Source organism: Aythya fuligula, chromosome 5, assembly GCF_009819795.1.
Source record: "Aythya fuligula isolate bAytFul2 chromosome 5, bAytFul2.pri, whole genome shotgun sequence".
NCBI lineage: Eukaryota > Metazoa > Chordata > Aves > Anseriformes > Anatidae > Aythya > Aythya fuligula.
Genome location: NC_045563.1, coordinates 63,039,104 through 63,061,993, shown reverse-complemented (window position 1 = coordinate 63,061,993; position 22,890 = coordinate 63,039,104). Strand labels below are relative to the sequence as shown.

The window sequence follows — 22,890 nt, the reverse complement described above, 5'->3', positions numbered from 1 at the left end:
ACATTTAGTTCAATAGCAGGATTTCATATAAATCAAGCTATTCATCTCTTGGGTCACTTTACAAAAAGACACACAGTGATCTTCACAAAATAAAACTTTCCAAGTGATAGTGATAAGGACATTATCCTTTCATTTAGACATTTCATTTCATTTAACTAAATTGTTAAGAACTCAAACAACTTTCTGTGGCATTGCTTCAAGGGCTTGAAGTCTTAGAAATCATTCAAGTAAATTTCAGAATGTGCACACTCTGCTTAAAAGTTGAAGAGAAAATGTTTCTCTTCAAACTTCTTTCACTCTCCCAGACTGCAGCAGCGTGATGCTTCCTGCGTGTACATTTTATAATCACTTCCTAACTTTACTATTAATTTAGATGCTACTTGAATCTATCTTGAAGCTTCTTAAGCCACTTCCCACTAATCAGGTAACTGTTAGTTTCCAGCATAGCATCTGGTTGGAGCATCACAAAGAAAACTATTTGTAAGTTACAGTAGTTGTGGCTTGTCGAAATGTGCTTGCTCAGGTCCTTTGACTCCCTCTTTCATCACAGATTCCAGATTCTGGCTCTTGTGATCAAGTTATATTTTTGTTCTGTAGCAAGTCTAGATGTGGCTGTAGTAAGCTAGAATTCAGAATAAAACAAACAAACAAACAAAAAAGCAGTTGGCATTTGAAGTAAATCTGACCCCTTGAGTCTGGACAGTTTTTTGTCTTCGTAGTCATAGTATGGCCCAATTCACCTAATTCATCTCCTTCCGTTCCTTCTAAGTCCTTGCAGCTGGATGCAAATGGATGTTTTTTCTTGTTAAGGTAGTTTCCTCCAACGATCACCTAGATTCCTAATGCACATTTAAAACTTGCTTTTGTTCTAGCATTGATTTTGTGTTCTGTTATTTGATTCTTAACTTCTTGAAGTCCTAAGTGGATGTCTATTCAACTTCATTGCAGTAATTTCTCAAAACATCATGCTTTCAATGTGCTTTTTCTATTTTGTCCACCCTGTTTTTAAACTGTCTTCTCTAGCTTTGCTTTTATCCAGTGTTTTGCAGCCACTTCTCTCTCTCTGAAACAGTCCTCCTCAGTGTTCCCAAGTAACTCAAGCAACATCAGTGACATCTGGAGAGTGATTCAATTTCTGAGATACATAGAGGAGTCATCTGAAACTCCACATGTGTCAAGAGGTTTCCAAAGGTTTCCAGAAAATGGATTATGGTTCTTAGAACAGTGCAGCTTAGCTTTGTGGAGTGGAATGCAAGAGAATATTGATGGTGCTGCTTGCAGCCAGGTGATGAACATCTGGGCATTCTTTGTCATTGAAGAAATGACCTTTTCAACATAGGACAGGCAAACCATGAAATTGTCGATTATCTTTTTTATATAGTTATATGGTTTTATATGGCTTTTGTTATTCTGTGTATTTATAAATATATGTTAATGCTGTCCATTCTTCCTGCAACTCTTTCTAGCTCCTGCTTCTTTAGAGTCTTCAAGCAGTATAGAACAAGAAAAATACCTACAAGCCTTACTTAATGTGATATCCGTCCACTGCAAAATGAATGGCAGTAATACTCTCACTGTTAGACCAACAATTGCTCTATCTCCAGGTAAAATTGTTTGGTATAGTCCTTTTCTGTGTTTAAGTTGAAAAGCGAATTTTCTTGGATTTGGTGTTAGTTCAATTTGAATTCTGTTGTTTCCTCTGTTGTTTCATTTTCCAGATGGTTTTATTCTCTCTTAGTTTTGATGAGTGTTTCTCTGTATGTAAAGGATGTTTTTAAACTTTTTCAAAATGTTTTTCAGTGTTCTTAATCTGATGGTAAGTGATTCTCAGTCTACGGTTCGTGGCTTTTGATGAAATTCACTTGGATACGATGGGCCAATCTAGAGGCATTAGTAATTTTAACAATTCTGGAGCTAATAATATAAAGTCCTCCAGAATATAAAGATGCCAAGTTGTTGTTGCTGTTTCTTTGTTTTAAATGCAACAATTATTTAACAGAATCAAAAACATAGATACACTTTAAGGTCTTTTATAACAAAGTAGGCATATTGAAAACTTAGGTATATTGAATAAGAGAATGCCAACCTGAAGAGACTGTGAAACGCTACTCTGTTTCATACAGTGAGAAAATGTGGGATTGGAAGGCCAGACACCACATGAACAGATTTAGCTACAAAAGTAGTGGAAGTCATTTAGGCATTTTCGTATGTTACATACTGACAATGGGATTTTAATGCTATTTCCATGTAGAGCTTACTTGCAGTGAAAACACTTTCAAAAGACATTATTTAAGTTAGGTAAATGTGGAATCATGAAGAAACAAATCCATGTTTTATCTCAATTACTACCTGATGAAACTGATATGCGAAGGTATCCTCAATGTCTTAGAGAGTATGTGACTTGAAATTGTCTGTCTTGCCTCACTTATTTGGTGAAAATCAGCCTAACAGGGTCAGTGGCTTTTCTTGTAAAATAACACTATCTCCAAAGTCTGCATGTTTACTTCATTTATTGTAACATATGTTGATTGCTTAACTGTATCTAACATCAACATTTTGTTGCCAATGTATACATCTGTCTTAAAAAAATACAGCAGAAATACAAAATTGGCAAGAATTAGCTGCATTGTGTGAAAAAAAAGGTATTTCATCATTTATGGTAAGTGTTAGTCTGAGTAAGTGTAGTTTTTTTTTAATCTTCTATTCTTTTTTTGGCTGACTTTAGGCACTGAAAGGAGGGCTTCAAGAATGTCTACTGTGTTTAAGCAGGTAGTGCCAGGACATTTGGATGTAAATCTATCCAATAGCTTTGCTCGAGGAGGTTAGTAAGACTAGATCAAAGTCTAAGTACCTGTGTTATTTGAAATAATAAATGATAATAAAATGTCAGTGAAGTAAAAATAATTACACTGCTTACAAATTCATTATATTCTGAAACAAAAAAATCAAAATTACCAATTAGCCTCAGTTCATGACATACTCTTAGTATCTAATTTCTGTTTGTCTTCTACTCTACCATTGAAATAAAGCTAATTTCATGTTTGAAATTAAGCACTCAGGAAATATGTTTCTAAATACTTTGTGATACATCCATGTTTGTAATGTACCTGCCATGTATGACCGAAAAATGCACATTTTACATTAGGATTGAATGCACCTTACAGTCTCCAGTTTTGTAATTTGCATTAGTCTGGCATTTGTCTGAAGATTAGCTGATGCTTCATCTAGATACAAATAATCAATCTGAATAATTTTACTCTAGGTAGAGGATAGCGTTATGTGGCCAGGCTGTAAGAGTAGAGAGATACAGTGCCTTCTTTGGGAATAGTTATTCTTAGTTACAAGGGATCATCAGTGTCATTTCTACAAGAAACTCATTCTGTGAAGTGAATTCCAGTTACTTTTACTCTTCTGGTCTGATGAAATTATTAAGATTTTTTTCTGTGCTTAAACTAATGTGTTAAATTACTTAAAAACATTGTATGTTTGTAGTAATAAGGGTAAAAATATTTCTCAAAATGAAAAATTTTAGAGTTAGTTACCTTTTATCCATGAAGGCTACTAATACAAATATTTTTAGGCATCTGAAAGTTGCTTTTCTTCCCTTATGACTCAGTGTAGCTTTGCAGGCAGCAAAATACCAATCTTACAACAAGTTAAACTCAGAAGTAGAAATGAGAAAACACATAAAAAACTTCATCTGAAATAAAAGTTAGACCTATTTTGACCTGCTGAGGTCTATTCCACACTAAATTATTTTGTGATAGAAATGCTATAGCTTTGTATGGAGAAAAATAAAACAGTTTTCTAGAGAAAGACTTCCAAAAGAGATGGAAGAGATTGGAAAAATGAAGGAAAGAAGAAAGCAGCTATATAGAGAAATTATATGAGGATTATAGCAGAAAGAAAGAGAGGAAGAACAGTTTATGAGGATCATCGCAGAATTGACAATTCTTTTCACTATCATTAGTCATAGTATATGCATAGTTTATATCTAAAAGTTCTGCTGATGTTCTCTATTCACTGTCTTAAACTATTGTAGTACATGGAGATGAAAAAAATACAGAGAATTTAATTGGAAAGGTAAAATTACTGGGAACTGAAGAGAGCAAGAGTGTCTGGAATTGTTAAATGAACTCATGGCTGTGCATAGCTTGTCTTAATACTGAAACAGTGAAAATACTGGGTAGCCGACAGCAGACATTTTGTTGTATTCTACCTCCTCATGTTGGGATTGAAGTGCCAACAGCGAAATTTTGCTGAGGAGCCATGAAGATACTCCAGATAAAAAAAGGGAAAAGCTTGCTGTTTGACTACATGGAAGTTGTCTTTTGAAGTGTGATAGAGTGAGCTACTCAGGGAAGGAAAAAGGAGTCTCAAGGTAGTGTAAAAGTCACAGACATCATGTTTTCTTGTTGGATATCGTCTCTTGGCTAAATTTCAGCATTAATCAGGAAAAGGGCAGAGAAATTAGCTTGTATCTTGCTGGATTGATGCCACACCTGCTCTATATATTTGAAAGGTGTAACTACAGACCAGTATCTGCAGTCTGTTCACAGCTCAGCAGGATACATGAGGACTTTGCTGAAAAATAAGAATGTTTAACAAGTACGATGGGAGCCCTAGTGAAGGTGAGAAGTTGACAGGGTACAAGAGAAAAGAGAAAGGGAATATCTCACTGTAAAGAAATAAACTCTAGGGTCTTTTTAAGTTAGATAACAGAGTTCTTTTAGAAGAAACTCTAAAATATACAAATTATATAGATTGCTTAAATTGCTGTTCTCAGATAAATGGATTCACATTGTTTATTATCACAAGGATTTTTACTACTTTTGCAAGCTAGTTATATTGTAGATGTGAAGTAGTGTCACAATACAGTATGCAGGACCAAAAATGCAGATTTTTTGGTCAGCTACAAAAGGAAACTTACTTTATGCAGGCAGTCTAAAGTGATTTCTCTTCACATTCCTCAGAGTAATTCAAAAAGCAAAACCAAGAAACACACACAAAAACAAAATAAAGACTGTGTGGTTAGGTAGTTCCTTTATCATAGCAAGCATCTGCACCATCCATTTAATAATTGGATTTTGCACTACATTGTACAAAATATAATAGCAGTATTTTTGTACATTTAATTCTGGATCACTCTTTCCTTCCTTATTTTTATTGTCAAACATAGAGGGCTCAAAATACCGGTTCAGGTTGGATGCACCTACTGAAAATTACATTTTCCATTCTTTTGTGCCAGATACTGTGTTTTTTTTAATATGCATACATTTAAAATTAAAAGATACGTGGCAGTGCTTGAATAGTAATTACAATTTTAAAAATCATCCTTGTTCTGAATACTCATTGATATTTGTGTCCACACTAAGTACTGTATTTTTTTTAGTTTATCTGGAACATTGTAGTAAAGTATTTGCCTAAAACACAGTTATTTCTGATCAGAAATATTTGCCAAATACTTATATTTCATAATATATTTTCATTCTTGGACCCTTTTTTTTGGCAGTATGGTTGATATCTTTCAGAAGTTCACTAGAAAATGCAAATCTTTTCTTCATATATTACTTTATAAGTACAGTGTAATTATAAAGAACAGAAATTCTTACCTAGTTTTGTTGTGTAATTTAATAAAATAAAATTTTAATAGAATAAAATCCTTTTCTCAGTAGGATTAGCTACTGCTGGAAAACACTAAGATATTTTTAATGAATAAATACAGACTCAGCTCAGACATTGATTTGAAAAACAACATTCATTAGCAAGAATATGTTTTAATAGAACGTTTTAATGAAAAGAAGTTTCTTTAAAGAAAAGAAGTTGCTTGTGCAGATGTGGTTTTGCAGCCAAGAACATTCACTCTGATAAGCATATAAGACTCCAATCAAAAATGAGTATTTATACAAGGGAGGGAAATTTCTTTGTGTGATAGATATTGCAGATTTTCTATATCATATGGTTGTACTTAATCCTTTAGAAATTTCTGTATGTGTATAGAACGAATCATGTCTTACATTCTGATTTGATTTTGAGGCCCATTAAATTACCTACTTACAACAGACCAGAACAGCTTTACAAAAATGCACTAAGATTTGGGATTTTTAATTAAGGGAATTAAAAAGGCTGGAGAGAAGCCTTCAATAAAATATTCCACTGAATGATTTAATCATTAAGTTTCCTTTATTAACACTTTATAACAATAGGGAAAAAAAAAAAAAAAGATTGCTGCATTCATTTAAAACTACTGAAATGATAATGAAAATTAATGTTTTTTGATAAAAGGATACTTCCTTCTCACTTAATACTGGTTTTCTGGCTTGACTGATGTTTTGTCTTGTGATTACTAAGATTTTTGCTGTCTGATAAATCATGTAGTATAAAAAAAATTCTATATATACTTAATCTTTGGAAATTAATAAGTAACACTTTTCTTTTCTCCTGCAATGTGTCTTGCTGCAATGTGCATTCCATTCCTCCTACTTCTGTCTTTACTGTTATCTACCAGTGCTTGGGTACAGAGATAAATGTTTCACTCATTCAAATTCCAAATCAGCAACTAAGGGAAGAGTCCATCAAGGTACTGTACTCTGTGTCCTGAAAGCACATTCTCATCTGCCATCTCCATAACTACTACTATATTTAATATATGCCAAAGTAATGCTGTCAGAAAGCCTTGACTCTGCATTAACAAAATTTGGGATTTGGGGGTTCACTGTTGTGGTTTTGTTATGATTTGGGTTTGGGTTTATTTGACCATTGACTGTATGATGCAGTGACAGTGATAAGCCACACACTTCACCACATTATACTTTAATATTAATGATCTAATGCAGAGTGACATGTTGAATTTTACGCTCTTTCAGAAAAATAGTTCCCTGTGCCAAAACTTTAAACCGCAAAAAAATTAATTCTGCAGAAAAAAAAACATTTAGTACTCCTACTGTCTTAGTAGAATAATTAAGAAATACTGTTACCCAGTCAATGATCTTTCTTTCCAAAGCTACTGGTAATGTTAGTGAACAGGGAAAAACTGGTATTTGCCAATTTATAAACTTATAATAACACAATACATCAGAAATAATGAAAGTTAGATACTGCTACCAAAAAATAAGATACTAGGCAAAGTTAGAAAAGAAATACAGTTGTCTTTTAATCACTGATATCCATCAGTGGTAAACATGTTCATCTGCATGTATTTATAAACAGTTTTTATGCTTTTGATGTGCTACAGACTCTAATGATGCCCTGCATTTCTAGTATGTTATAAAGTATGAGTTATATGATATTTTTGTATGCATCATCTTGGGAGAAGAGTTGTCTGTGTTGGAACTAGCATTTTTTCATGCCAAATGAACAAGAACTTATTTCTTATATTAAACGCTTTTTGTGGTTTCTGTTTGTGTTCTAAAGTCTTCATTGTATCGTCTGTAGCAGTTCAGATGTGGAACAAAAGTCTACACTAAAAATACTGTGAGATATTTTATAAAACTGCCTTTCTTTGAGTTTGGAACTGTTTGGTACTGTTAACCAATTCATAGGGTTCTAGCCAACCATCCTCAGTTAATCCTATTTGCTCACATCTTTTGGGTGGACAATAATGTAGCTGCATTAGTTACAATATGCAACCTAAAATGTTGAGAGGCAGAGTTTATTAGATTAGTACAATGCCATTCAAATACAGATGTGCTGCTTTCAGATGCAAGGCTGTGGTTCCATGTTACGCTGCACTCACTGTTCCTTACTTAGGTTCAAGCTCACGTTGCTGCTAGTTTGGGGATTTCTGTACCATGCCAGAGTATTAGTGATCTTAGTGCCAGATTAAAACTAGAACTGTGATCTTCTAGGCATCCTTCTGTCTACACGCACAGCTATACTATATACACATCAGCTAGCTGTGAAAAATGTGATTAGAAAATAACTTCCTTAAATTCATTTCCATTTTTAGTTGCCCAGTAAACATGGACAGTTGGAAACTAAAATCCATGAAATTCTGCATTTTAATCACTGTAGTTGGAGAGCAAATATGGAATACTTTATCCTGAAATGTAGTATTTAAATTGATCCTTGTACATACATTTTTGTTATAATAGGATATGGGGTGCATTATTAAATAGAATTCGAGATAAATGGGGAATTTAAAGTGATAGTATTTCTATTTTTGAGGGAAGAAATTATTGCGTAATATTCTTATTGGTTAGACTTCCAAAATAATATGCCTTTGACAAGGAAATAGTTGAGTTTTTTGTCCCTACTTCTGAAAGAGCACCAGTAATTTAATTTCCGTGTACTTAAATGGATGTTAGTTACTTGCAAATTGTTATTTCTTTTATTTTTGTGTAACTGATTTCATAGCAACCATTTTCTCTACAGTAGAAAGCATTGTTTGATTAGAATCTTAGGTTAAAAGACAGTACAGTAGAAAAATTTTGACGATTTTTGTTATGAAACGATTTATTTCCAGTACATGTTGTTAATTGTGTTCTATGAGGAATGCAAGTGACATGTTTAAACATTGTACTTTCTAAATTACATTGTAGCATATGCATGAATAATTATCATCTCTAGTGCCTCACACTAAGAGGTTTTTAAAATATTTTTCATCTTTATGAAGGTGTATGGGCAAGTCTTCGTTCAAGCAACCGATTTATCAACGCTCAGACTCCATTCATTGATGTTGGTGCAAGACTTGCAGGCAAAGACAATGCCGCTTCCTACAGTAGCAGCACTTTTTTGCAAAGTCAGCTTTTGAGACGTCAAGCAGCCCTCTATATATTTGGAGAAAAATCTCAGTTACGGGTAATGTCATTTTTATTTTTATGTCAATATAGTTTTTATTTGTCTTGAGTTTAATAGCCCTAATGTTTTTTAAAAACAAAAATAATATTCCAGATAAGTCAAGTGGATAGCTCTCCTAAAGGTGTAAATTCTGATAGGTATTTTAGGTAGTATTTGCTACACAGGCATGCTCTCCATTTTGTTCTGTTCTGCTGTGTTCTGTATTGCTATACATAGAATAACAGTTAATGCAGCATAATGTGGTTGGGGTTAGAAATCGCGCTCTGTCGTTATATAATACAACAAAGTTAACATAAATAAAAGCTTACTGAATTGTTTTAAAGAACAGCTAGACACAAGCACAAACTCATGTAGCTGCTGAAACTAGAGCCCTGTTTGTCACCTCTGGTCAAGTACTGATATGTTACGTAGAGATGAGGGATACAAAAATGATTAGAGGATTGGATTAGCTTTTCTACAGCATGAGAATGTTTAAATTGGAAAAGACATGACTGGGAAGGAAATGAAATGTATTGTGTGGCAACAAAACATCTAGCAAAGCCTTTGTATTTTGAAGTTACCATGTCTTTGCTGTTTCAACAACATTGGCTTTGCAGGGAGAAAGAGCAGCAGAGTTCGGCTGTGCCAAGTGTAGCTGCTGGGATAAAGATCCTGGCAGCTGCCCCATGCAGAGGCTGTTCAGAGCTATTCCAAGAGTGTGCTGTATATGTATGGTCTTCCTGTCAGAGCCATGCTTAAATACACCTAAATGCTTATTACTCCTCTGATTTAGCTGACTCGTCATCTAATGTTCAGCTGAGTTGTCATCTCACAGTAATGTCTAGTTTGAAAAATATAAAAAAGGCTTATTTGAAGTTTTATTTTTTCTGGTGTGCTGAAATACATTATGAAGCAAATGGAATTTTATTAAACAAGAAAAGTAATTAGGGGTAGCATTTAGAATCATACGAAGTCAAATTGATGTGGATAACACTAACTCAGAAGTCTGTTCATCCTGATTTGATTACATGAAGAGGTCCATGATATCTACGGTTTTATACACTCTTTTGGGATAAATTTTAATATTTTAGACACGGTTGTTTAAGAAACATGTATCCTTTATTAAGTCTTCACTTCTCAGAAAATGTTTAGAGATCTTTTTAATCTCTGCAAAGACTGAAAAATCATTTCTTTTTGCTTTTCCAAATATGAGCATACATAAAACACAATGCATTTTGTGAAATACATAGTTTACAACAGCAGTTATTAGTAGTAAGTAAAAACTTCCTTTTTCAATTCTTTATGAATGAATTATTTCTGGAGATGAAAGAATCATGTTGTATTAGAATGATGAATCAAAATGCTAAAACTCTTTGCAATCTGTTTCAATTTTAACTTCTCTTTTGTACTTTCAAGTGTTCTTTTATATCTTACTTTTACACGCAGTCATATATATATATATATATATATAAAAGATATCAGTTCTTTTCATTTTTAATTTATCATTTATAACTGATTTTAAATTTATTTTCCTTTAGGTTTCTTCATTAGACATTGGTATCCAAAGTAGTCATTTTTATTAGTTATTAATATTTATTTTGACATTCAAATACTTTATAATATAATTAGAATAACAATAATTGACAGAAATTTCCTATTAAATCTATAAACAAAGTGTTCTGGTTCAATGCAATAAAGCATAGTAGTAAAAAGAACAAAACAGAAATCTCCAAAGTAAACATAATTAATAATTATTAGAATAAACTGTTCTTATGAATACTAAGAAAGCAGTTTATTTTCCTGCAAAATTTTCAGTTTTTTGAGTTGCAGTTTTCATTTGATTTTCTGGAGGGCATTCGTCCTGAGGTTTTCAATCAGGTCTACTCATATCAGTTTTTTATCTTATTTAAGGTATCTTTTATAACTATAAGCTCCAGGAGGCTCTGGCAAAGCAGGCAATTTCATAAAAAGGAGTGCAGGAAGAGTAACTCAAGAGATGGTTATGTAGACATAAATTGCTATAGTCAAATACTGACAGTTTTTTACATTTCTGTTCAATTTTTTAATGAATAATAAGTGAAGAGTTAGTGATGCATCTAAAGATGTATAGCAGGAGCAAAAGTCTTTACTTTGCTTCTTTGAAGGAACCCTTTAAAACCACTTGGTCAAAAAATTGAAATTGTTTAATATATCAACTGATGCAAACTAGATGGGGATAATACACTTGTGCTTAGTATAGAGTAAAGCATTTTTAATACCATATTTAATTACCATATGGAAATGCATTACTATGCAGAATATGAAAGGAGGTAACTATTAGATGTGCAAACAAGTGTTCAGCAAAACCAACATGAAATAGTCTGAAGTCCAGCAGGATGTACATAAGTTGAAAGTTGCATAGAAAGGGACACTTCAAGAATTCTTATATTTTATTGATTTATTTCCTTGCTGGTTTACAGGTCAAGGTTTCTTTCTTCTTCTTCCTTTTTTTTAGAATTTATGTATTTAATGTACAATCTTGCAGAAGGTAGGTCATCTCTGGGCATTACTAAGGAAAAGAGTGTTGTATTGGCAATACAGCAATCAGAATAATAATACTATGTAGCAATGAAATGATTGTTTTGAGCCTGCTCTCATTGATCTATATCTGGTCTACAAAATCAATTCAACTTTGATTTTATATAAGGAAAGCTTGTTGATTTTGATTGTTTAGTATTTCTCTAGCTTTTGTTAGCATCCTTATATCCAAGCATAACTTGGAATTGTTGGCTATATTTATTTATTGTTAATTTGCCTAAAAGTCCTAAAGGAAGCACAGAATCATCTAGGTTGGAAGAGACCTTAAAGATCACCGAGTCCAACCTCTGACCTAACACGAACAAGCCCTCCACTAAACCATATCACTAAGCTCTACATCTAAACGTCTTTTAAAGACCTCCAGGGATGGTGACTCCACCACTTCCCTGGGCAGCCTGTTCCAGTGCCTCACAACCCTCTCAGTAAAGAAGTTCTTCCTAACATCTAACCTAAAACTCCCCTGGCGCAACTTTAGCCCGTTCCCCCTCGTCCTGTCACAGCACATGGGAGAATTGACCAACCCCCACCTCGCTACAGCCTCCCTTGAGGTACCTATAGAGAGCGATAAGGTCGCCCCTGAGCCTCCTCTTCTCCAGGCTGAACAAGCCCAGCTCCCTCAGCCGCTCCTCGTAGGACTTGTTCTCCAGGCCCCTCACCAGCTTCGTCGCCCTTCTCTGGACCCGCTCAAGCACCTCGATGTCCTTCTTGTAGCGAGGGGCCCAAAACTGAACACAGTACTCGAGGTGCGGCCTCACCAGAGCCGAGTACAGGGGGACGATCACCTCCCTAGCCCTGCTGGTCACACTGTTCCTGATACAAGCCAGGATGCTGTTGGCTTTCTTGGCCACCTGAGCACACTGCTGGCTCATATTCAGCCGACTATCCACCATCACTCCCAGGTCCTTCTCTGCCTGGCAGCTTTCTCATCACACATCTCCCAGCCTGTAGCTCTGCTTGGGGTTGTTGCACCCCAGGTGCAGGACCCGGCACTTGGCCTTGTTGAACTTCATGCAGTTGGCCTCAGCCCTTTGGTCCAGCCTACCCAGATCCTCCTGCAGAGCCTTCCTACCCTCGAGCAGATTGACACACTCACCTAACTCGGTGTCATCTGCAAACTTACTGAGGGTGCACTCGATCCCTTCATCCAGATCATCGATAAAGATATTAAAGAGGACTGGCCCCAGTACAGAGCCCTGGGGGATGCCACTAGTGACCGACACATTCTCTTGTGCATAGATAGCGCAACAGATTTATTCAACTCAACTGTGTTACAGTGGTAGTCGTATAACTCTCATGTATACAGTTTTGTTATGAGTAGTATATGGGTACTTTTTTATGCTATGTTTTACAAGTGTTGTAAGGATTATCATTATACTGGGCAGATATTTCAAAATAATTTGAATTAATAATTGAAGTATTTAGTAATAAAGCAGACAAGACTATGATATTTGGTAAGATTTTCACTGAAAAATATGTTTACCTTTTAAATTATATCTGCTGTTTTCCTTCCCACACAGGGCTTCAAACTTGATTTTGCTTTGAATTGTGAATTTGTTCCTGTTGAATTCAGTGACATCCGACAGATGAAGGCAAGCTTTAAAAAGCTGATGAGAGCTTGTGTTCCCAGCACTATTCCTACAGATTCTGAGGCAACATTCCTAAAAGCACTTGGGGAGTCAGAGTGGTTCCCACAGGTAATTTATATGACAGGTACTTCTAATAATCTTTATGCAATACTGCTTACACAAAATAAATTTCAGGCTCTTATGACAGAGACCTATTGTATTCTAACCAGCTGTTGTTCCTCTTTGTTCTTTGTAATTATTTTGCATGCTATCAATTCTGTCCTTACATAGGCATTATTGTTTTAATACAATCATAACATTTACAGATGTGGGAAGCAGTTTTTATAGCATAATTTACTGGTTACATGGAACACGTATTGTTACATGGAACAAGTATGTAAGTAGAGATTACCATTTTTATTGCATATTATCAATTTACGGTCTTGGTATTAAATGTTTTTTTTCTTATTTTATGTATTACAAAAATCAGAAAAAAAGTAGAGAAGAATAAATAAGCCTTTTGCTTTTAAGAGTGATATTCCACCCTTTATATGTGTTCCTACACTGAATTTCCACATGCACAAATATTTAGCAAATAAGCTAGCATCTGTTATCTGTTGTGGAATAAGGAGAAGTGTTTGCAGGAGAGAGGGGATTGTGTGCTTGTTCATCTATTAGTATCTGTTGTCTTTAAATCTGTTCCTTTACTTCCCTATCCCATATTTCCTTACATAAAGATTAACTAAATGAAGGAAAGACTGTAAGTAACTTTACAAGATTCAGATTAAGAAGAGAAAGTTAGCTCTTTGTAAATTTAAAAAAAATTTAATTACAGAGAGTGTTTTTTAACACTTGTATATTTTATTTGGAATATTCTGTTGCATAAATTCTCCTCGATGTAAATAATCATAGAAAACAGAATAGGCTCTTACAATGATTTCTCAAGGAGAAAATATATATGAGTAACATAGTCATTTCAGAAATCGTGCATCGGAAAGCATGCTGGCTGGAATGTGCTACAATGCAAGGAATTGCTTAAGTTTTCTCTTTTAGGTGTGATGATTTCTTACAGAATACAGGAGCTGGTCACTGATATATCTGATAACCACTTTGTTCAGAGAGGGAGAAATCAGGAGACATTAAAGATTTGATGCCCCCACCACATGAACAATTTCAATCACGGAACAGTTGAGCAAGTTAATAGATGTAGATAAGGGAAATGAATGTGATTTTGATGAAATAAACATGTTCCTATAGCAGCACAGAGATCGAGAGGTTATCATATTGTGTTACTCTCAGGAATGTTTGAGAGGAAAAGTAACAGTATCACGCTTTGCTCAGGACTAGATCATAATGTCATATACTACCTCTGATTCATTACCAAGACACTTCCATGGTGCAAATCATGTGGTAAATGACTTATGTGATAAATTTGATTTACGGACTGATTTGTCACATTTTCTGCTAATCCTGTGAAAGGACATAGATCTGTCATCTTGGAAATTTGTTTTTTTTTTGTATTAAACTTTCCACTCCTACATAACAGTAGTTGTACAATATTGGTTTTAACACTGTATAGATTAAATAGTTCTTTATAAGGTTTTGAATGCAGAAGAAATTCAAAGTATGTTCTGAGCACTAACAATACAAATAGTATTTTGCATTTCTTCATATTGAATCTGTATAACCAGATTGCATATCAGTTTCTTTCATTAAGGAGAGCAAAAAACAGTCTTTCGTCTATTCTGCCTATGAAAGCATAGAACAATAAATTAACTGTTTGATTTTAAAAATGAGACGCTTTTCAACCTTTTCCTATTGAAAATAGCAGGAAAATTAGTTACTTTTATTTTGTAAGTAAAGACTGTGTGAATGTTCAGAGCAGTTAAGTGTTTTCTGTCATAGTTTTCATGGTAATATTCATAAGATGGTTTTTTCTTCTTTTTTTATGAGGCAAAAATCAGCCTTAAGCAAGGACAAATTTTCTAGGGTTGAACTGTTTGATTTATCTTTTTTCTCTTATTTTCTCCAGGTTAATTTTGCTTTCCCTGAGTCTGTTTCCTGTGCTTTCTGAACTTTCTGAATTTACTTTTTTCCCATACATAGATGGTCTTAGATGTCTCTTGCCATCCTTTGCTTATTTCTTTTCCTATATTGCTTTCTTCCTTTCTTCAGGCTTTCATATTTCTGTTACTATGGGTAGTTTGTATTTAGTGCTCTGCAAAGAGCAATTTCATTCAGTGGTTAATAAAAAATTTGCTTACATATAGTCTGTTACATTATTTACCAAGAATGTCATGTCAGTATAACAGAAATGGTAGAAGCACCACAGTTTTTCATTTTAACAGTAAAGAGAACTCTCTTCATAAGGTAGAAATGCTCAAAGTCACCTAAGTTCTTTAACTTGCTTATAAGCGATCGTGTTTGAATAAATCTCATTCAAGTCAATAAACTTTGTCCCAAAGAAATGTATTGACCCTCAGAAATGTTTAGTATCACTGCAAAACAAATTTTAGAATGCAAATAATTAGCGTGTCCTCTTAGTGAGTCTGCCCAAAAGAAAAAAAAAAAAAAAAACAAAAAAAAACACTGTTTAATCTATCTAAACTATTTCAGATAGTAGATTTTTTTTAAATATTCAGTTCATTAGTTGTCTAATTCCATAAAATTGAACATTAAAACTATTATCTTGTAAATATGGATTCTCTCATCAAAGTACTTAGTGACTTCATGCAACCTTAACTTTTCACAGGAAAAGATTTAGTGTTAAGCCCAGAGTGGAATTTCTCTACAATAAATCTGTCAGCTGTGTCATTCTCATTCCACTTTTTATGACAACTGTTTTATTACAGTGCTTATTGGTTTTAATAGTTTAAGTTCTTATCTTCAAATATTTGCTTAGTTTTGTTGTAGTTCAAATGAAAATCCTCTGAGATTGTTAAGTTTTTTAGTTTTTGAATCTGTTACATCAGTTAATTTCTCTGTGATATATGTAGATTTTGTAATACGTTTTTAATGTTAAATACAAACGTATTCTATTTATTGAAAATATCTAAATATTTCTCTTGAGTGTCTTACTGATTTGCAATACTCTATAGCTTCACAGGATAATGCAATTGAGTGTGATCATCTCAGAGCTCCTGGAAAATGGTTCTTCTGTTATGGTTTGTTTGGAAGACGGCTGGGATATTACTGCACAAGTAAGCTGCTATTAAAACCTTGAAATAACTAAATAATAAGAAAAACACCAGGCCATACTTTTTTACATATGTGATTGATAATTTGATACAACCTTTAAAAAAAAAAAGTGTTGTGGCAGCAGGGACTAGCATACATGTAATATATGCTTATGTTCCTTTGCAATTTACATTGTGTTCCTTTGCAATTTACTCCATGAGAGCATTCATTAAAATTAACTTTTACAAAAAGTCCTGGGGGACTTGGAATTCTAAGGCTTATCTACAAGATCTGCATTCCCATACTTGACCATATGGAAGAATAAAAGATGAAAGTTGTCAGAACAGATGATTTATCTTTTTAAATACAGTATGCTTTAACATAGAAGGGAAGGGTAGGAATTCCTTTTTTTGCCATTCACTTGCCATAAATGAAGTTAGGAGAGTACACAGAGAGAAAACTAACTTTGTGCCAAAGTGACCGTAACACACCTGCTGCAAGGACAGATTACCAGAACAGATAACATTGTGAAACAAACTATAAATTATGTAAATGATGACCCACTGCCTCATTTAATGGATACATAGTATCTATACATAGTTGCCTCATAATCCAGAAATATTGTAATGAATAAAAACATGTACAGCCAGCATCCTTATTTCAGGTTAAAAAAAAAAAAAAAAGAGAGAGAATGTTAACATAATTCTTGCAATTGCTGTCAAACAGTGAAGAATAGAGGACAATTACATTGGTGGAGGTGGGAGAAGTCTGTGCTGCATTTTAAAGTCTCTCGGGATGCTGTTTACAAGAACAGGCTGAAGTTGGCTGGTGAGCACCCTAGCATGGCAACAGTGCAGAAGCTCGAGTCACACTCATGACCAATTATTTAATGCTTTCTTTGTTGAGGCGTAGGCAGTGCTATTTTGTAAATAATATCTTACTAATTTAGTCACAGTTTAATTAAGGCTCTTCCATGTGAGATGCTATTTGTATGATTTTATAAAAATATGTGACCTATCTGGTAAGATACTTGTAACGGAATTTATTTGAAGGCTTTGGTTTCCTTGAACTACAAACAGATTATGGAATATTTATTTTCATTGTATAAGGTGTGTTCTCCTTTTAACTTCTGTCATTCTTATCCTGTTTTGTGATCTAGGTAGTATCTCTAGTGCAGTTACTCAGTGATCCCTTCTACAGGACACTTGAAGGCTTCCAAATGCTGGTGGAAAAAGAATGGCTCTCTTTTGGTCATAAATTCAGTCAACGAAGTAATCTGACTCTCAATTGTCAGGGTAGCGGATTTGCTCCTGTTTTCTTACAGTTCTTAGACTGTGTGCATCAGGTAAGTCCATCCGTATCTAGGCATAGATACCACTATTTCATAAGCAATAGATAACTCATTGAGAGAAGACTAGTAGCCTTCTTCCCTGGGTTTTATTAAAGAGAATGGGCTTCACATTAAGAAGAGCTGGAAAATTAACATGGTTGCCTGGAAGAAACTGACCATACAAAACAGACCGTCTATTAGGGATGGTTGGCATTATGGATCTTTTAAGATGCATAATGCAGAGGTTTCAAACTGATGTTTTTTATGGGTAAGACTGGCTTTTGGCAGTCTGGAATGCCTTAAAGCAGCAGAAGAAATTGACAGGTTGTTAATACAGTGAGTAGACAGTTTTTAATTTCCTGTGTTTGACTGTGTCTTGTACTCTGTCAGTTCTGGAAAAAAACAAGCTACATACCACCTCTGTAGTGGTCTGTGATGTTTTCAAACTCTAAAGGAGAGGTTTGTTCACTGAAATTCTATTTTTTCTATTCAATGCATTCCAATAGTCTACTATGCTGCTATTACTTCTAGCCAAGTAGAGCTATGTTGCTAGTAACAGCAAAATTTTTTTGGGAGGACTTTTATACACTCTTTCTCCTTGCTTACGGTCTGGTGAGTAGTCTCTCCTTACTGACTTACTGAGGATAATTCTACCTTTTTTCATATTTTATGTTAGTCTTTAATTTTTATAACATACCTGTTCTAATAATCAACTGCATCCAAAAATTGTGTTTTGATCTTTTGCTCACTGCCCTTCAGCTCCATTCTCCATACTTATTTGTAGACTTTTTCTTCAGGCTATAGAGGCTGAACTACACATATAGCCAGAAGAGGGGTTCCTATTTCCTTTTTAACCCTCAGCATATAAAGAGGGTCATGATTTCTCTAGGTAAGGTTTTTTCATTGATTTTGCTTGTCTTTTTTTTCATTATTTTTTATTCATAATTAAATGCACAGAGGTAGCTATGCCAAGTCTGCTGTTACAGATAATTACTATAGGCATATTCCCAGAATGGATGAGCTTCTGAGCAATCTGTCATTGGTCCCCGGCCTAATACCTTCCGTCTAAAAGAGGGATTCTTCTGGGGCAACCAACAAGAACAACCTGTCTGAGAATAGGAAGACCACTGGAAGTATCTCAAGAGCCTGACACACATTTTGCTCTCAAACAGAGTTATTAAGGACAAACTTCCAAAATGGTTATTATTATATAAATATTATCAGGGCACTTTTTCCATCACTAGCTGATTTGTCTGGGATCACTCCAACAGCAGTATGGCAGTCCATAATTCTTCATTTCAATTTTTCAGATCATGGTCTTGTATAGAAACAAAGTCAAGGCACAATGATTAGGTTTTTGGAAGTATTTTGAATTCAAGACAATGATCTTTTTCCAGGAAGTTGGTTGCAGACCTGATCATCAAGTGAGCATTATTAGTCAGAAACTCTACTATCAGGAGCATGTTAACAGATGTGTTACTAACCTGCACTTAAAGTATGGTTGACTGTCTTACAGAAGACTGTAAAAGCACTCACCTGCTTTCTTGGAACAGACATTCATGGTGAATTCTTGCAAGGAGTAAACCATGCAAGAGGTTCGGCAAGTAGACTTACTCTGTTGCCTGGAGCAACGTCCACAGACTAGATAACATGCTAAACCAATGAAAAATAATCTTTAGATATCTGGAAGAATGGTAATGAATGAGTTTATAAGAAAATGAGTGAAGACTTAACCGAAGAACACGATGCATATTGTATCTTTCCCAATGTTAAACACCATTGCCCATCATTATTTCTGTCCTGCAAGTGAATAGATCATATCCTTGTAATTTGGTTCTGTTCCTACAACATTAGAAAACCTTGCAAGTATTTGTCACATCTCCTGTCTTATCAATCCATTTCCCAATGGCTGTGATCCTCAAGTTAATTTTTATTCAAAATGGGGAGATTTTCCTGAGGAGAATCAATACTACATTTTTCATTTGAACAAGTTAATCTAATCTCAGTTGTCACTCAAATTATTCTTTATAGTAAATTAAGGTTATTTCTCCTTTTCTGAAGCAGAAAGAAAAATAATCTTAGTTGCTGTGGCTACAAGAAGACAAATATCTGCATCTTCAAATAGTGAGACTCATCTGTTGGGTGGTTTATTCAGTTCTTTATAAATCATTTGTCTGGTGCATTTTCTCTCTGTTATCAGATGTCTTCTTGCTTTAATGAACTGGCTGGGTAACATTGTCTGTTAGTAAAATGGAGTAAATCAGCATTTGATTTGAAGCAGTAGTGTAATTTTGGAGTGAATCCCTTAAGCATCTCCCCTTACTATTTGTTAATGCTTTTTGGTACATGTCAACAATGTTCTTCTTGAAAGAATTTACCCAGAACTTCTGCTTCAGGTGTGTGTCAAATGCTCACCAGCTCTTAAAAGGATCTGAACCAACAATTTATCACTTCTCTTAAAACCATATGGTAATCAATTCAACTGGACCAGGCCAAAGTAAAGCAAATACATAGTGTAGCTGCAGGAACCTCATTAGCAGCTGCTTTGGTGTTTTTATCTGCTTCTTCTGCTCTGAACTATGTGCTGATGTAGACATAGCCTACATCATTTTAAACATCCTGTTTCTGACTATGGAGACACCTTGCTCCAGTCTTGCTGTAATAAATCTTAGAAAATTGTCTTAAAGTAAAACAAGGAAACTATCCATGCATACCTGTAGAGTAGATTTTTCCTCAAGTCCAGAGGTCACACAAACTTTGGAAACAAATGAGTTATCCAGAACAAAGATGAAAATCGGCATTCAATATTTTTTTTATTGCCCTGAAATAGGTTGTCCTCTGTCTTCTTTTTGGCAAAATTCTTGTATTTTCTTTGAGTTATGTCTAACACAATCTGAAGTTTTAAGAACAAAGAAAAATGGACTATAATTTTCCTGACTTCAGGAAAATTTCCTGACTCTGCTGTTATAAATTCACAGGTATGAGTCTGCCTCAAGGTGCACTATCTCTAATCTTTACACTTTCTAGGGAGACAGGGAGGTGGAGGAGCAATTTCAAATTTTTTATTGTGCTCTAAGTGTTTTTTTTCCTAAGACTAATCTTGAAATTAAAGTATATATGACGTTACTTTTTATATCATCCAGGATTGTTTTCAATTTGATGTGGTTCTCCTACATGATAGAAGAACATCCTTTTAACAATTCATCTCAGAGAGCAGCTTTGATAGTATTTGAATCTTCTCTATCTTTAGAAATAGAAAGTATACAAATAGAAAGTATACATTTCAATAGAAAGTACTTGTCCTTAGAAATGATAAAAGTATAAAGTCAATAGAAAGTATACATTTCATTAGTGGGTACATCTTATATAAAGATCTGTCTCTCCTTTTCCTTTTCCTTTTCCTTTTCCTTTCCCTTTTCCTTTTCCTTTCCCTTTCCCTTTCCCTTTCCCTTTCCCTTTCCCTTTCCCTTTCCCTTTCCCTTTTCCTTTTCCTTTTCCTTGTGAGTGTTTTTTTTTATAAAGCTGTGTCCACATACCCGGGCTGCAGCTATGTCAGGAGAAAGGTCACCTCTTACAGGCTATCTGGAGCTATTTATCACCTCCTCTCTGGTGGACATGTTGTTCTTCCGGTCTGCTAGCTAAGGGGTTCATGTGAACCTGCCTGCCAAAATGGCAGGAGAAAATAGGTAGAAAAGACCTACTGTGAAAATCTTATTTTGATGGGTACAGGTCCAGAAGTGGTTTGTCCTGACAGTCAATCTGGCAGAGGCCCTAACTTCTTAGCCAGAGTGATAGGGCTATCTAGGGATTGTAATCAAATTGTAAACAGTGTATCTTCATCTGAAAAAGTACCTGCGAACACAGCTTGACACATATAACCAGTGTATTATAGATTATAAAGATTTGTCTGTTATGAGAAAAAGGCATGAAGCTAAATTTCTAACACTTAAAGCTACAAGTCTATTTAGAATGCAACTCTGAACAGATTTTCTAGAAATAGACATGAACCTAGTTCCTGATGGCACATATTGACTTATCAAGTTCTAACAGTATTGTTGCAAACTTAAGGGAGATTGCTTGCGAAGTTAAATTAATGGTTGAAGTTTCACCGGAATTTACTAGGAAAAGTAAATGTACTTAACATGTGTACTTGAACATTTCTGTTAAGCTTGAATGGTTTCTGTACAACTTATTAGATGACTACAGAACCCAATGAGACTGCAGCTTCACCCCAATATCTAATATATTATGTTCAGGGTTTTTTTAATTGACTGGTCACTGGAAGTAAATATTTGGTCCTTTCAAAAAAAGATTTAACTATTATAGTTTTGACATACAAGGTAATAAGAAAATCACTGTAGAGCCAGTATGGATTAAATGTCATTGGTTAAACTAAAGATACAGAGAAAACAAATGAAGCAGTGGTTCCTAAATTAGAACTACATCATCTTCTAAGAAGTCATTGTTTATGCCAATATCTCCAGGTGTCAGCTGAATTATTAATGCAAAATCATTCTTTCACAATAGCAGCATCTGGCAGATACTCTCACTGCTTCTAAGAAGACTGAGTTTATGAAAGTGATGTCAGCGCAGGAAGCTTTTCTTATTTTTCTTCTGTATCTATTCAGTAATTTATTTAATTAAAACAATGCTTTTCTAGAATTGACTTTTTTTTAAGGCTAGTAGGGAGCTGTGTTATAACACCTTGAGTAAAAGGAGGTGAGTGTGCTATTGTTAGTGATTACTAGCACAGAGCATTTTGGACTACTGTATTTCTTATGTAAATTAAGTAAATATTGATATATAATGGAATGACAAAAACGAAAGGTACTGGAAAACTAAGAACAGCTGAAAGAAGTGTAAAATTACTAAAACCATTTAGGAGAGATTTAAATTAATTAGGAACATTTTGATTTGAAAAAGGAGTTCTGAGAAACTGAGTTTACTTAATCATAGTATTAAGAACACCTATAGGTTTACTCAGGTTTTAAATGTTCATATATTATGGAGATTAGGAATTCTAGTAAGTGGTTATAATTTTTAAAGATACTAGGTCCCTGTAGCCTTATCTAGGTGGTATGTGTTGAAATTGTAAAATATAAAAACTGCTTCTAACTTACATACAATTTTTGAGTAAAACTCTTGAAGTCAGTGAATTAATTCAAATGGGACCAAAGAGTTTCCAGAAGGAAACCAATTATATTTAACCTTAACCTAAGTGGTTACATTGCTTACAGTAATGAATAATCTCTCTTGCACTTTTATTTTTAATTGCTTAAAATAATCCAAATATTTTTTCCAATGTTACATTTAGAATTTATCACCTGTGATACTGGAATTGTATTTTGTCAGGAAATGTTTCTCATGATAGCTCATCCATGTTTTGGATTTTGCACACAGTGCACTCATCTAAGCAAATCATCAATAACTAGTCACTTTCCTCAGCTGTGGTATATTTCCCAT

The 22,890-nt window shown here is 34.4% G+C and overlaps 1 protein-coding gene across 4 annotated transcripts in view; it reads left to right on the top strand.

Moving 5' to 3' along the window:
• Window positions 1-22,890, top strand: part of SBF2 (SET binding factor 2) — a 253,639-nt gene that overhangs the window by 209,771 nt on the left and 20,978 nt on the right. For 2 of the 4 annotated variants that reach the window (XM_032188226.1, XM_032188225.1), the window contains exons 28-34: window positions 1,467-1,604; window positions 2,726-2,821; window positions 6,509-6,580; window positions 8,615-8,799; window positions 12,873-13,049; window positions 16,019-16,120; window positions 17,257-17,442. In XM_032188226.1, coding sequence (XP_032044117.1) covers window positions 1,467-1,604; window positions 2,726-2,821; window positions 6,509-6,580; window positions 8,615-8,799; window positions 12,873-13,049; window positions 16,019-16,120; window positions 17,257-17,442 — 956 coding nt within the window. The remainder of the gene's footprint in view (window positions 1-1,466; window positions 1,605-2,725; window positions 2,822-6,508; window positions 6,581-8,614; window positions 8,800-12,872; window positions 13,050-16,018; window positions 16,121-17,256; window positions 17,443-22,890) is intronic. The other 2 variants (XM_032188227.1, XM_032188228.1) reach the window with 2 other exon arrangements.